The 15,543-nt window shown below is 41.3% G+C and overlaps 1 protein-coding gene across 2 annotated transcripts in view; it reads left to right on the top strand.

Annotated features, from left to right (window-relative positions):
* The window catches only part of ATRN (attractin), a 115,502-nt gene that overhangs the window by 72,986 nt on the left and 26,973 nt on the right, over window positions 1-15,543 (top strand). For both annotated transcript variants that reach the window (XM_084774211.1, XM_084774210.1), the window contains exons 19-24: window positions 2,061-2,198; window positions 4,963-5,056; window positions 5,719-5,771; window positions 9,949-10,043; window positions 10,560-10,638; window positions 11,904-12,061. In XM_084774211.1, coding sequence (XP_084630337.1) covers window positions 2,061-2,198; window positions 4,963-5,056; window positions 5,719-5,771; window positions 9,949-10,043; window positions 10,560-10,638; window positions 11,904-12,061 — 617 coding nt within the window. The remainder of the gene's footprint in view (window positions 1-2,060; window positions 2,199-4,962; window positions 5,057-5,718; window positions 5,772-9,948; window positions 10,044-10,559; window positions 10,639-11,903; window positions 12,062-15,543) is intronic.

Raw genomic sequence — 15,543 nt, 5'->3', positions numbered from 1 at the left:
AGTTTGGTTATTTATTGTCTTTCCCTGCTGTGGGTATTAGAGGAATGAGTTTAGGAGTGATTCTTTTATTTCCTTTTAAAAAAAAATAATTAAGAATTATTGGTTGTTGTTCTTTGAACGTCTGGTAGAATTCTGCGGTGAATCCATCTGTTCTGGGCTCTTCAGTTAGATCCATCTTCAGGCTCTTTGGTTGGGAGGCTTTTGCTGTGGCCTATCTAGGTTGCTAATCTCCTCAGAGTTTAACTTTGGTGTTTGGATGAATGAAGAAATCAATCTATTCCTTTTGTATTTCCCACTTAATGGAATATGGGTTTTAAATTATTTCTTTATTACATTCTGTATTTCTTTGGCATCTGTTGTAACATCTTATTTGTTTCTGATTCTGTTAATTTCTTTCTCTTGTTTTTCTTATCTTCCTAAAGAACCAGCTCACTAATTCTCTGTATTGTTTCTTTGTTCCTAGTTTACTGATTTCTTCTTTGGTTTTTATTACTTCTTAACATCTACGGTGTTTGGGTTGGGTTTAACTCCTATTTTTCCACCATTTTCAGTTGCATCATTAAGTCATTTGTTTGGGCTCTTTTGGATTTCTCATTGAAGCACTAAGAACTATTAACCTCCTTCTTAGAACTGCTTTCAGTGTGACCCAGGAGATTTGTTGTGTTGTATTTTCATTTTAATTAAGTTCTAGGAATATTTTTATTTTTTTCTTTGACCCATTCATTGTTTAGTAATGAGTTGTTTAATCTCTGTGAATTTATACACTTACTAGAGTTTTGTTTGTGACTGCTTTAAGGTTTTGTTTGTTTGTTCAAGTCAAGGTTTCTGTCTGCAGTTCTTGTTGTCCTGGAACTCTCTCCAGGCTAATCTCAAACTCACAGAGCTCTACCTGCCTCTGCCGCTCGAATGCTGGGATCAAAGGCGTGCACCGCCACTGCCTGGCTGATTTTAAATTTTATGGCACAATGGACAGTACATAGTTCTCTCTGTGAGTTAAGGATTCTTTGTATCCCAGTGTTTGCCTCTGTGTGCTGCTGAGGAGAATGTGTACTTTTGACATTTAGGTGGAATGGTCTGTAGATATCTGTTAGATCCATTTTACATAAGAAATCATTTAATTCTGAGGCTTCTCTGCTTTTTTTTTTCCCCTAGATGATGTACCTATTGGAGAAAGTAGGGCGTTAAAATTACTCACTATTATTGGGTATTTTTTTAAAGGAGAAGAAAAATAATTAATCTTTTAAAATCCTGATGGAAAGATACCAAATATGAACTATGTTTTCTGAGTAGTGGGATTGTGTTTGATTTTTTTTTTCTTTATCCCTATATTATTCAAACAAAAGTGTATTACAAGCATGAGCATTTTTTGTTTGTTTTTTGTTTGTTCATTTGTTTGGTTGGTTGGTTTTTGGAGACAGGGTTTCTCTGTGTGGTCTTGGCTGTCCTGGACTCGCTTTGTAGACCAGGCTGGCCTCGAACTCACAGCGACCCGCCTGCCTCTGTCTCCCAAGTGCTGGAATTAAAGGCATGCGCCACCACGCCCGGCTCAAGCATAAGTTTTTTTTTTTACAGTGAATGGCAACAAAAAATTGTTTGTATATTCCTGTGGACTTTCATCTTGCTTTGATAATACATTTGAGTTTTTCGTTGTTGTTGTTGTTTAGACTAATTTGTTTTGGATATTTTTATTTTCTCACACTAGTTTTAGTAAACCTTTTGTTTTGTTTGTATTTTTTAGACTGGCCTCAAACTTGCTGTGTAGCCAAGGGTGGCCTTGAAGTCCACACAGAGCTCTTTTTCCTCTCTTTCTTTATTTTTATTTTTTGAAAAAAAAAATTGTAGGTGGGAAGCTTACTATGTTACCCATGCTGACCTGAAACTTGTGCACTTAAGCGAGATAGGTCCACAGGGCTGGAGTCACCCCAGCCCACCTCAGCTCCTAGTGTTGGAACTACTGGGCACACTGCTGCACTTGAGTATGTGCAAAAAAAACCTGTGAAGTTTACTCACCCAGTTCTCCTTTGGGAGAAACAGAGCCCTTAGGATTCTTTGCCTTTCAGCTTGCCAGTGCAATGGACACAGCAGATGTGTTAACCAGAGTATCTGCGAGAAGTGTGAGAACCTGACCACAGGCAAGCACTGCGAGACCTGCATATCCGGCTTCTATGGCGACCCAACTAACGGAGGCAAATGTCAGCGTAAGTCACACTGGTCAAGTTTGCCAGCCATGTGGAGCAAGACAGAACTTGCACTTGACTTAAGTATCTCAAAGGGAAAAGGCTTCTTGCCTTTTTAAATTAGGTTACATTGTTCAACTGAGTTCAACTGAAGGGCTGTAGAGATGGCTCAGTGGTAAAGAGCACTGACTGCTCTTCCAGAGGACCCAGGTTCAGTTCCCAGCACACACATGGCAGCTTACAACTGTCTGTAACTCCTAGTGATCTACCACCCTCATACAGACGTACATACAGGCAAAACACTAATGTACATAAAATCAAAATAAATAAAAAATTTAAAAGAGTTCAATTGAGCTGTAAGGGCGGAAGAGCTGAACTTGTGGCTTTGGGGGCATCTAGTTAGAACAACAAACCAACAGCAAAGGAACTGAGCTTTCCTTTACATTCAGTAGAGGTATAAACACGGGCTAACATCAGAGAAGGAACCAACTGCCTTTTGTTCCATTTCCCCCCATGGAAGCACACCAGCTCAAGTCAAACAGAGTGGTGCTGGGACGGGTTGTCACCTCACTGTGGAGGGAGCCGAGACAGCAGCATTGTGGGGTGAGAGAAGGGAAAAAGCTGGGAGTGAGAAGTCCTGGGCACTGAGTCAGAATGAAGACAGTGTCTTGAGTTTCCCTCGTCCTCCATAAAGAGACACCACAGCGGCATCTGAGAAGTCTTCTGCTGGAAGACTTGTGAAAAACTGTGACAGCCAGGGAGCCCCCTTCTGAGCTGCACTTCCCTCAGAGACTGCAACACCTGGCTCAGTTTACAGTGGTCAGCGGGGGGGGGGGGGGAGGGGGCAACAATTGACCTCATGAGGATCCCAAATGAACTCTTTGTGGTGGCCTAAGTTTGGTTTTGGCTGCTTGGTTTTTAGACAGGATCTGGGGAGTTGAAGATGGGCCTGGACGCCTTCTCTTCCTGTCTGTGCTTCTCAGATGGCCAGCTTTACAGGCTCCCGTTAAGTTTTGAGTAGTTTTCCCATTCAGGTCTGAAATCTGAAAGCCATAAGCTACTTTATTGTAAGACCATAAATTCATGTCTTTTAAATACTAAGTCACACTTATTAACTCATTTCTTATTTGCTGTTATCCAATTGAAAATATTATGAACCCAATAGTTGAAAGATCCCTTAAGCTTTAAGAAAGGAGTTCTCAGCCCGAGGAAAAAATTCAGTTGGTATACAGTGTTTGCTTAGCATACAGGACGCCCTGAGCTTGACTCCTTAGCAACAGGTGAAAATGGGTGCCCTGAAAATGCAGCTGCCAGCTAGGGGAGCCGAAAATGCCTGAAAGTCAGGGTTGAGAGAACGAGAAGCAGTTGGAAACAGATCTGTGGAGTGTGTGTAGGCTTTTCTACAGTAGGCTTGTGTAGGGTCTGGGTGGCTTTTGTATCTGTTATCCTCAGAGAGCTACTGAGAAGCCGAAACATGATCCAAGTGGTGTCTGAGGGTTACTGAGGAGGTAAGTAGAGCTTGCTGATCACAGGGTGCAGGGAGGTAGGACGTCTCGGAGACAAAGTTAGCTGTCTTGTTTGAGATTCTTAGGTGATGTCTGGGGAAAGGAATAAGGCCCTAGCCAGCATCATTTACACTCAGGCCTTAAGTCCAGGCCATGGCTGCTTTCATCTATGAAAGGAATATCATCTCTGTGTCAGCAGCCTTCACAGCAAACGTTACTTGTGTTGGGATCCTGCTTCTCAGGTAGTGGGAGGCTCACCAGGCTAGGTCAGATGTTCTTTGCCTGTCCCATGTCCTTGGCTGCCACTAGAAAGGTCTAGTTTTCCTCTCTGGTCTCTGAGGGTCCTTGCTGTACTTCCGAGAGTCCTGGTTCATAAGAGAAAGCATAGTTTTGTTTTGTTTTTTATATACTGTTGGTAAGAATATATATTGAACCTTGACATACATTTTAAAATTAAAATAAATTATTTTTAAATGGTGCTTTAGCCTTGATGTATTAAATGCTTACTGCTTCACCTGCCATGCATACATCCTTTAATCCTCATATTAATCCTGTAAGATGGATGACATTACTGTCCACATCATTTAGACAGGGAAACAGGTCTCAGGCTCAGTTTCATGTTCAGAGCTACATGAAGACAATGGACTCAAATGCAAGCAGACTGACAAGACTGATTTTTATCCGTGCAGTGCACCAAACCCATATTCAGTAGAGAAAGAGTTTCTGACTGCTGCGCATTCTGATGATCTCTGCACCATTCTGTTTGAAAGGTTTCTTTCAGTGATTTTATTTTTCTCCACATGAATTTTTTTTTTAAGTATACATTTCTCCAGCCTAATGCTTTCCATTATTCCCAGAAAAACAGGCTGCAACAGCAAAGGAGAAGGTGGAGCAAGGGTGGCAAGTACTGCAGGGTCTCTGAAGTGTTCCCCTCCGTTCTCAGCCCTCATGGATGTGGTTTAAAATGTGGCTACATTAGAGATCCTCTCCCAATAGAGATCATCCCCCAGAGGAAAGTCTGTCACAAAGATGGAAATAGCAATTGCTTCAGGTGGCAACAGAAAATCGCTTTTTCTTTCCTCCTTCCTTGAATGGTAGTTCCTTTACTGTCATCTTTATATTAGAAATAATTAGAAAAATAATGAATCCTATTCAATGATTTCCTTGGTTTCTTCTTATTTTTATAAACCCATTTCAGGCTAAATGATTCTGTCTAGTCAGAGTCTATGGTAATAATCTATCAAGCTACTTGTGACCTGTGTTCCATTCCTTCTCTGTAGCATGCAAGTGCAACGGGCACGCATCATTGTGCAACACCAACACCGGCAAGTGCTTCTGTACCACCAAAGGTGTCAAGGGGGAAGAGTGCCAGCTGTGAGTACCACACTCCGTTCCTCAGTGAGAGCCATGGGCTGAAGCTGCCTGAACCCTGAGGGCTGCCTGCTTGCCTGTGCCTTGTTGCCCAGGGTCTTTGAGTGGATTAGTTTAGAAGTTTGCCTTTTTTGCTTTAGACAGTTTGTCTCCGTTCATTTTTTATTGCTCTGATAACACACCATGACCAAGGCAACTTACAAAAAAAAGTATTTAATTGGACTTATGGTTGCAGAGTGTTAGAGTCTACATTGAATGTTAGGTCAACTAGAGCTACGTAGTAAGACTGTCTAAAAAAAGAAAAAGAAATAAAAGAATAAGATTTGTTTACAGCAGGATAGAAGTGAGAAACAAATGCTTGAAAAATAATTCAGCTGCACTTTGAGAAGAACATGCAATCCACAAAGTTGAAAATGTGGTTTCTTTATAAGGAGGATCTAGCATTATTACACTTATGTCCTTGGGCAAGTATTTGTCTACCCATTCTTTTTATACTGTTGCTGACGGAAACTGCTGAACAGTTAGCAGACAGATTTGTGCAAATGCATTAGTCTGTCTGACCTGAATAATGGTATAGTTTATGTAAAAGGATCTGCTTGGTTGAAAAATGAATATATATTATGTGCTTTAAACATCAATAGAAAATAATTTCTTTTTTTCCCTAGATGTGAGGTAGAAAATCGATACCAGGGAAATCCTCTCAAAGGAACATGTTATTGTAAGTTTGTAATTCTTGTTTCTAGAAAGAGAGTAGTTAAGCAAAACTACAGTGCTTTCTTTAACATGTCTGAGAATGGTAAATGCTTGAGGCATATAGCAAATGGTCATAGACATGCCCCTGACCTGTGAACACTATTGTAATTGTGGTCATAGTTTCTGCTAGTCCGTCCATAGCAGTTACCAGGGATGCGCTTTCCTGGCTCTCCTGCTTTCAGTTCCTGTGAAAGCTTACCTCATGTGCCGTTCCAGGTGAAGTTTATCATGTCACATTTCAAGATAGAGAATAATGAAAGAATTTCTAAAATACAGGTGAAGTTTCACCATTCTCTCTGAAGCTGTTTACCACGTCCTTAGGAATAAATAAATAAAACACCAAATTATTACCTTGGAGTGAGAAGTGAACCTAGTAAGGTAACCACGTTTATGATAAATATATTTTTTCTCTACAAGATTATAGGACAAGAGGAAAAGAAATTAATGTTTGACATGTGCAAATAATGGTATATATAAGTTGTAGAAAAAAGTGGGGGGTGATTCTTGACTTTAGGTAGGAAAAGTCCTTTTCTATAGCCTGGGCAGATCTTAGGTTGAGACCTCCTACATCGGCTTCCCAAGTAGCCGGGACCACCAGGGCTGCAGGATTCTTCCTATGATTCTAAAACTGATTCATCCAAAACAAAATGTTAATGTGCGCTTACTAAAAACAATTTTAACTTAGATTTTTAAAAATTGGTTTTGAAAATATAGCTCAACAGTAGGGTGCTTGCCTTGCAAGGCCCTGTGCTCAGTGCCCAGGCGAGGTGTGGGGCTTGTGCTCATATCTCAGCACCCGAGATAGGGAGGCGGAACGGTCATGAATGTGAGGCCTATCTGGGCTACACAGTGTGAAACCTTTCTCAAATAAAAGTTACACTTTTTTTTCCTTTAAAACTTTTTTTCTTGTTATTTTATGTGTGTGGGTGTTTCACAACATGTATGTCTCTGTTACATGTGCATGCCTGTTGCCCTTGAAAGCTAAAGAGGGTGTAAGATTCCCTAGATCTGGAGTTGCTGACTGTTAAGAGCTGCCATGTGGGTGCTGGTAATGAACCTGAGTCCTCTGAAGAGCAGCCAGTGCTCCTCACTGCTGAGCCAGCTCTGCACCCCCCACTTTAACAGCCTCACTGTGTAGCCTCAGCTGCTCTAGAAGCCAGTGTGTAGAATGGCTGGCCTTGAACTCACGCCTCCGGTGTATTGGGATTAAAGTTGTACACCACCACACCTGCCCCTACAGTTTCTGTATTTGATAAAGATCTTATGACTAGGATATAGAGAGAAGTTTTAGAACTGAGTAGGGAGACCAAAAAAAATGTTTTTGTAGCACTGAAGAAAAAGTAAAAATTAAAAAACAGGCAAAGATTCATTAAAGAAAATATGAATGCAGAATATTTAAAAGTAAACAAATACATCAAAAATACTCTACATTATTATATTGCGACGGGTGTGTTATATATTTAAAACCACACATTGAGATCCAGGCCTGAAATGACTATAATCAGAGGCTAACACTGGGCCAGGCAGGGAGCTTAGTTGGCAAAGTCTTCGCAAGCATGAGAACCTGAGGTTGACACGCAGCACCCCATGCTGACAGCCAGGTGTGGGTTGAGTGTGTTGAATCCCAGCACTGGAGAGGGGGGCTCACTGCCAGGCCACGGGGCACATTCCAGGCTGATGAGAGCCACTGCCTCAGAAACTAAGGTGGACGCCACCTGATCATGGCACCCAGGGTGACCTGTAGCCTGCACACATTTGTACATGCAAAAAGCTAATTGCATGGCTTAGTAGAAGACAAATGCAATCTGTTTCTTCATGCAGTCTGTTATAATAAGCCTTCTTTGAGTGACCATATTGGGGGGTAAAGGCTATAGTGTTTTAATAGCCAATTCAGATAGTTATTGATAATATCCTTAGCACCATAATGACTGGAGAAACAAGTCATTTCTTAAAGATTAAAATCTGTAAACAGAAAACAAGTTGAAAAAAATTAAATCTGGCACATTTAAGTCTATTTGTCTTCTGAGGGAAAAAATACCAAGTTCTTTCAAGAATCCTGAGAAATTAGGACCTTCATATATTGTTTATGAGAATGATAAAATGGTATAGTCACTTTGGAAAACCATTCGGTACATTATTTAAACAGTTACAAGTGCCTGCAGCTTACTTGGTTCTAAGTTCGATTCCCCAGTGTCACATAAACGATGTGGTAGCACACACGCCCAGAGCAGGGCTGGGAGAGGCCCAAGACCACAAGTTTGAGCTCATTCTTGACTATATCCTAACTTCAAAGCCAGCCTGGGCTAGAGGAGGAGGTGGGGGAGGGGGAAGGATTAATAAGTAAATAATATTATTAATAATAAACTTACCAGTTGAACTCACCAGTAAGTTCCTGACCCCATCCTTCCTAGTAGCCACCATTTTGTTTTCTGTTTCTGTGAATACCCTGGGTGTGGCATCTGAATAGACGCGTAGTGTTGTCTTTTGTGTCTGCTTACTATTAGGTGTGGTGCCTTTGACACTCATCCCTGATGTAACACAGCTCAGAATTGTCTTTCTTTGGAGCTGGACATTTAACTAAGCAATGCACAAGGCTCCTGGATTCAATCTCCAGCACCAAAAAAGATAAAAAGAAGAAAGGGATTTTTAAAGCTGAACAGATCCCGCTTTGTGCCTGTCATGGTTTGCTTGTCATTGTTTTGTCACTGGACACTGTGTTACTTCTGCCTTTTGGTTGTTGTCAGGGATGTTGTAAACACAAGTGAATATACACCCATAAGTACAAATAGACTATGTGGTAATTCTATGTAGTTTTGTTTTTTGAGGGACTACTATTACTATCTCTTTAACACCTATAGTTCATTACATTTCCAAAATCCATACACAAGCATTCCTATTTTCCTACATCCTTATTGACACCAGTTTTCAATTTTCACTTATTTTATGGGTTTTTCTTTTTGTTTTTTGTTTGTTTGTTTGTTTGTTTTGTAAATAGTGACTATCATAATGGACATGAAAAAATAGTTCATTGTAGTTTTGATTTTGGTGTTTCACTAATGCTTGTTGTTATCTTTTTATATTCTTATTGGCCATTAGTGTATCTTATTTGGAAAAAACCTCTTTAAGGGTCTCACTATGTGGCCTTGGCTTGCCTGGGATGTGTGTAGACCAGGCTTGCCTCAATTTCCCACCTACTTCTGCCTCTTGAGTGCTGAGATTAAAGGCATATGTACGCACACCTGGTGATTTTTTGCCTGTTTTTTTGTTGTTATTTTCTGTTGTTATTGTTTTGAGGTGGTTTTTTGTTTTTGTTTGTTGGTTTGTTTGTTTTGAGACAGGGTCCTCTGTATAATAGTCCTGGCTGGCCTGAAACTCATTTTGTAGACCAGGTCGGCCTTGAACTCACAGAGACCCTCCTGCCTTTGCCTCCCAAGTGTTGGGACTAAAGACGTGTGCCACCATGCACAGGTTCTCTTTTGTCCATTTTTAAACCAGGATTTTATTGTTGTTATGTACAATAGACTATAAGGCTGTATCAGTTTGCATCAGTAAGTACTCTTTAAAGCTGCATCACATTGGCATGGGACTGTCTTCTTCCTGTCTCTATTAAAATAATAAGGTGTATGTTCTTTGTCCCAGACTTTGAGTAACCCTTTCCCAAGTGTTCCTAGCTTATGTTACATCATTAAGTTTATGCCTCTGTATCCTGGCGTAAAGAACAGCATGTTTAGTTACTCAGTTAATATTTGTAGGTGAGATAGAGTTGAGCCAAAATCTCAACCAGGATCTTTGGTAAGGAAGGTTTGCTGGATAACCCAAAGGATACTGCAGGATACCCATCTAAACTGGCCATTAGTGGCACACTCCTGTAAGTCTCACACGTGGGAAGCCGAGGCAGGAGGATCAGGAATTCAAGGCCAGCATAGGCAACATGAGACCCAGTCTCAAAAATCCTGGGGCTAGATAGGCGAGTTAGTATCCTTTCATGGCTGTTGAATTTGTGAGAAAAACAAATTGTGCTTCCAGAGAGCTGTTTTATGTGGTATCAATTCTGTTTTGTTTTTTTTTTTAATTCTTACTGTGCGTGTGGTGTGTATGATGCGCCTGTATCATCTTTAAGCGTGTGCTCTTTCTTTCCGTAGATACCCTCCTCATTGACTATCAGTTCACCTTTAGCCTGTCCCAGGAAGATGACCGCTATTACACAGCCATCAATTTTGTGGCTACTCCTGATGAAGTAAGCGTTTCTTTTAAGCTGTCTTACTTGTGTTGAATTCTGTATGGGTCCTTTCCTTGGTCATCCTGGGCGGAAGTACTACATAGAAGCAGAGCAGGATCAGGTGGGAATACACAGGATAATACACTTCCCTGGAAGGCAAATGAAAATTTTTTTCTTTTTTGGTTTTTCAAGACAGGGTCTCTCTGTGTAGCCTTGGCTGTCCTGGATTCACTTCTGTAGACCAGCCTGGCCTCGAACTCACAGAGATCTGCCTGCCTCTGCCTCCCTTAGTGCTGGGATTACAGGTGTGCACCACCATGTCTGGCTCGACAAATGAAATTTTATCTTCCATTTATTGCTCGTGTTGAGGAAAACTGACAAGAGACGTTAGCTCTTTACATAAGCGTAAGTTTCTCTTGAGATATAAGATAGTCTGCAGTTAAAGTGTGTGAGCAGAGTAAGCCCCGACTGTTGCTGCCCCTTACAATCGGAAAGGTGTTAACAGATTTCTAATTATGTGTACTTCTTCATCAGCAAAACAGGGATTTGGACATGTTCATCAATGCCTCCAAAAACTTCAACCTCAACATCACCTGGGCTACCAGCTTCTCAGGTAAGACCCACCTGGAGAATGATGGGTTGCCAGGTGTGGTGTAGGAGCTGGGGAACAGCGCTCTGAAGATAGGTGAATGAGCTCAGCACACACCTTTGCCACTTAGTAGCCATGGCGCCTTGAACAAGCGTGTAAAACTCTCTAGACCTTGGGGTTGCTCAGAATGAGTTGTTGGGCGGTCACTGCCTTCTTTGCTGCTACCTCTTATGGCCCTTTCCTGCCACCTGCTAGCGCTATGATCATCTCCATGTCTGTGCCTCCTACACCAGGCTGGTCTCAAGCTCACAAAGATCTGCCTGCCTCTGCCTCTGAGATTATAGGTGTGTACCACTATGCCTGGCTCACAGCTGAAAAATTAAAATGACTCATAGTTTTAATAAATGAAAACTTTTTAAATGAAAAGGATTTTAATATGTAGAGATGGACTCACACTAACTGCTGAAAGCACAGCTTTTCTCTCCTTGTTTATCTTACAGTGACTCACTAACATTCCGATGGCCCTAGTGTAGCAGTTAAGATCAATAACCACTCCATAATTTGACAACTCTGTAGATAGACCTAGGTCTGAATTTCCCTGCACTGTGGTGTTGAACAAGTGACCTAAGCTTTCTTTTCTTTTAAATTGTCTCTTTAAGTGTGTTCATTTGCTTTATAAGTTTTTAGGAAATGAAAACTCATGCATAAAGAAATGGTTTTGTTTTTTGTCTGTCCATACTCACGTTCTTGGCCAGTGGAGTACATGAGATGTGGTAGGAGCATTGGGAAACTGCGATACAGTAGGCAGGGTCCTGAGTGCAGTGGGGGCTGGAGCAGAGAGGACTGGGTGGCTGCTGGAGCTCCTTCTTCTCGGTTGAGACTTGAAGACATAGGAAGTGATGGGTGAATAATTGTCCCTGGTACAGGGCCTCAAGCATACTCACACTCACAGCGTGAAGAAGAAATACAAAGGACTTGAGATATTTATTATGTGCAAAGTGAATACCAGTGCCTGCCTAATGGTTATGAATATTTTGCTTACATATATGTCTGTGCATCACTGTGTACTTGGTATCCATGAGACAAATTACTTAATAATTTCTTGGAACTTCAGTTTTTTTAATCTATACACAAGGATACGAAGGTGTTGTGTGATCATAAGGCTATTCCTTTGACACTGTAGGGGGTCAATAAAATCTTATCCTCATTACCAGTGAGGGTGGATTCTTTCTGTCATGCTCCTCCCCCCTCCAAAAAAATCTTTATTTTCTTTCTTTGCTTCCTTCTAGCTGGAACCCAGGCTGGAGAAGAGATGCCTGTTGTTTCTAAAACCAACATTAAGGAATACAAAGATAGCTTCTCTAATGAGAAATTTGATTTTCGCAACCATCCAAACATTACTTTCTTTGTTTATGTCAGTAATTTTACTTGGCCCATCAAAATTCAGGTAAGAACTTCTTTTTAGCTTCTTTCATGTAAAGATGATGACACCTCTTTAGAAAAGACTAAATTCACTCACTTGGAATCTGTGGTAACTGAAAGATACAGTGTTGCTTTGCGTTTGTGGGATCTTTGGTGAAGACTGTGAGCAGCACATGCGCATTGTTGTTGGGGCTCGGGAGGTGCTCAGCGAGGGGAGTGCTTGCCGCACAGGCATGAGGACCTGGGTTTGCATCCTCAGCCCGCTCATAAAAAGTGGGACATGCAGTGTACGCCTGTCACCCCAGCTCTGGGAAGCAAGAGATCCCTGGGGCTTGCTGGCCAGCCAGTCCAGGCTGAATCTGTGAGCTCTAGACTGAGTGAGAGATCCTGTGTCAAAAACAAGGTAGAGGGTGATTGAGGAAGATGCCCAGTGACTTCTGGCTTTTGTTTACCTGTGCACGTGTGCATACCTTTATACATGTACACACATACACACCCAGAAAATATTCTGAGAATGTAACATCACTTGTGAAGAAAGTTTCAAAGCAGTTTTAAAAGTAAGTTGGAAGCCATGCAGTGATGTACTTTTGTAATCCCAAGGCAAGGAAGGCCAATCCAGGAGGATCACGCTGAGTGTGAGAATATAGCAAGACCGTACCTCAAAAAAAGAAGGAAAATCAAATTGATTGACATATAGTTATATATTTATTCTCTGAGTACTTGCTATGTTTAAGCCTTTAGAAATACAGTTTTAATTATGGAATTGAGTATAAATGAAACAAGTACATACAACCAATAAAGTGTAAATACGATGTCAACATGGTGTTGTAGTTACAATTCACAGTAGCTAGATGGAGGCAGCAGTAGACAGTATGAGGTGCTGTGTGCAATTAGACGTTATAGTTGGACAGATGGGGGTTTGATGCTTGGCTCGTACGCAATTCAAAGAGCCACTCCAGTTAGCAGATTGTTTCTGCATGTGACCCGAAGGATAGTTGCAAGGATCAGTAATGTCTGCTGTGACTTCCAGTGTTGTCTACCTGCTCTTCAGTTGCAAGGAAGTGGCTGTGTTCCTACCCAAGACCCATGGCCCGTTTGGACCTTGTATAATCATGTTCTCTAATCCTTGCCTCAGTATTTCCTGTTCCTTACTTCATTCCTGGCGATTGTGCTGTCAAGGAAGGGTAGCTGCTTGGCAGGGTCTTCTGCGTTTTCACCCAATCAACTTGAGAAGTCAGTCAGTCTGACCAACCAGCATGGTTAGGAATCTAGTGCTTGCAGGTATGTCTTCATGGGACTTGGGCTGAAGACAAGACCGTGTTGTTTTTCGCATTGCTTCTTTCCCTGTCTAGGTGATCCCTGGGCCTGTCAGCGTCACTGCTTCTCCCTTGGCTCTTGCAGTCTCCTTCCTCTGCCAGTCTTTTAAGCAAAGGCCATCCTTCTTTTTCTGTTTCTTTTTGGCTGTGTATCCATCAGCCCACAGTCTAGCTTCTTCCTTTATCATCTCTAAAAACCATCTTGTCATGTACAACCCATTTGAGTCACTGTCTTGTGTTTCTCCCTTCCGTTCTGTATTTTCTGATCACTCGTTTTGGGAATTCACTTCATTAAACACTGGGATAGCCTACAGCTCTGGCCTAGGACTTCTTGCTTCATTCCACAGAGATTCCTGAGTAACTTCATCCTACTGGTGTGCACGGGTGCTTCTCAGTGCTGTCTCCAGCCTGGCTCCCATGGAAATGTCACAGCAGTATTTGTGCTGCCTTGACATCTCTCCCTGGATATTCACAGACTTCCTGTACTTGGTGCATAGCCATTCTAAGCCATTATTAGCTTAGCCCCGGCATCCTGCACTGCCCTCCTCTGTGAACATAAGGACTATTCTTCCTGTTGCACAAGCCAGGCCTGTTGTATTTTGGCTATAAGTTCAACTGGGGATCATGTACTATTTACTTAGTCGCACATTATTAGATTCAGTTTGCTAATATCTGTTTGATTTTTTTCATCTAAGAGAATGTCCAATAATTTTCCTTCCCTATTCTTGCTAATGGTTTGATATCAAGGCTAAATTACACTAATCCTTTTAATTTTTTAATTATATTTTAGTGTGTGTAGGTAAGCGACAGCTTTCAGGACTCAGTTCTCTCCTTCCATGATAAGGTGACAGGGGCTCAAACTCAGGTAGTCAGGCTTGGTAGCAGGTGCCTTCACTGCTAAGAACTAACCGTTAATAATTACAGTCCTGGGACTAAAAGCTTGTTCCACCACATCCAGATAATTTTCATCCGTTAAAGAGATTAATTGCATGAATATCTGCACTTGCTAAGTCATTTGATTCTAGTGTTTTATTTGTAGAGACTTTTCTTTAATCTACTGAATCAACATTTTAGAATATTTTCTAATTTTTCTTCTACATGAGTCATTTTGGTATTTTTTCCTAAATAATAAATTACTTGTCTTAAATGTATTGATATAAACTTGTCCACACTTTCTTTGTGCGTAATTATTGTAGCATCTGTTCATGTATGAACTAATTTTGTAAACCAGTGTCCACAACAGCACCATTCGTAATAGTACAAAGGTGGAAATAATCCAGGAACCAATCAGCAAATGAGTATATAAATTATATGTGTGTGTGTGTGTGTGTGTGTGTGTGTGTGTGTGTGTGTGTGTGTATGTATAGTGAATGATGCAGTCTTTAAAAGAAGTGAAGGAATGGGGAGTGAAGCTGATACATACACTGGTATGGGCTGTAGGTGCCTCTGTGGGTTAACAAAAAAAGCTCACACACTTGATCACCTGAGTTGAGTTCCCAGAACCTGTTTAAAACAAAACAAAACAAAAAACCACATATGTGAGTGCAGTTGTAGCGTCCTTAAACCCCGCACTCTGCACAAGATGAGTGGCAGAGGCAGGAGAACTGGCTGGAGGTTTTAGGGGCAGTTAGCCTCAGGCACTCAGCACAGCCACAGCACGTGGTGGGAAGAGAGCGCTGCCTGCTGGAAGCACTGTAGTGAGATAGCGTAGTCACCAAAAAACAAATGCTGTTTTCATCCCACTTGTGTGACATATCTAGAATATGCTAATTCATAGAGTAAGAGAGATTAACAGTGACTGGGGAGCAGAAAATAAAGTTACTGCCTCCAGATTATTATAAAATTTTTGTTTGGGGTAATGGAAAAGGTTTGGAAATAGTTATTTGTGTTATACACAAATTGTAAATATAATTATTGTTTACTGAATTGTATACTTTTTAAATTTTTATTTTTATTTTCTGTACATTAGTGTTTTACCTGCATGCATGTCTGCATGAGGATGTCAGACACCCTGGTACTGGAGTTACAGACAGTTCTGAACTGCCATATTGGAGCTGGGAATTGAACCTGAGTCTGCTGGAAGAACAGCCAGTGCTCTTAATCACTGAGCCATCTCTCCAGCCCCTGAATTGTACACTTTAAAAGCGGTTTAACTTGCGGCAGGGGACCGGGGGGGGGGGGGGGGTGTGGG

This window comes from Acomys minous (assembly GCF_964271855.1).
Source record: "Acomys minous genome assembly, chromosome: 3".
In the NCBI taxonomy this organism is placed as follows: domain Eukaryota; kingdom Metazoa; phylum Chordata; class Mammalia; order Rodentia; family Muridae; genus Acomys; species Acomys minous.
Note: the sequence above shows the minus strand (reverse complement) of the source record. Positions and strands in the feature narration are given on the sequence as shown.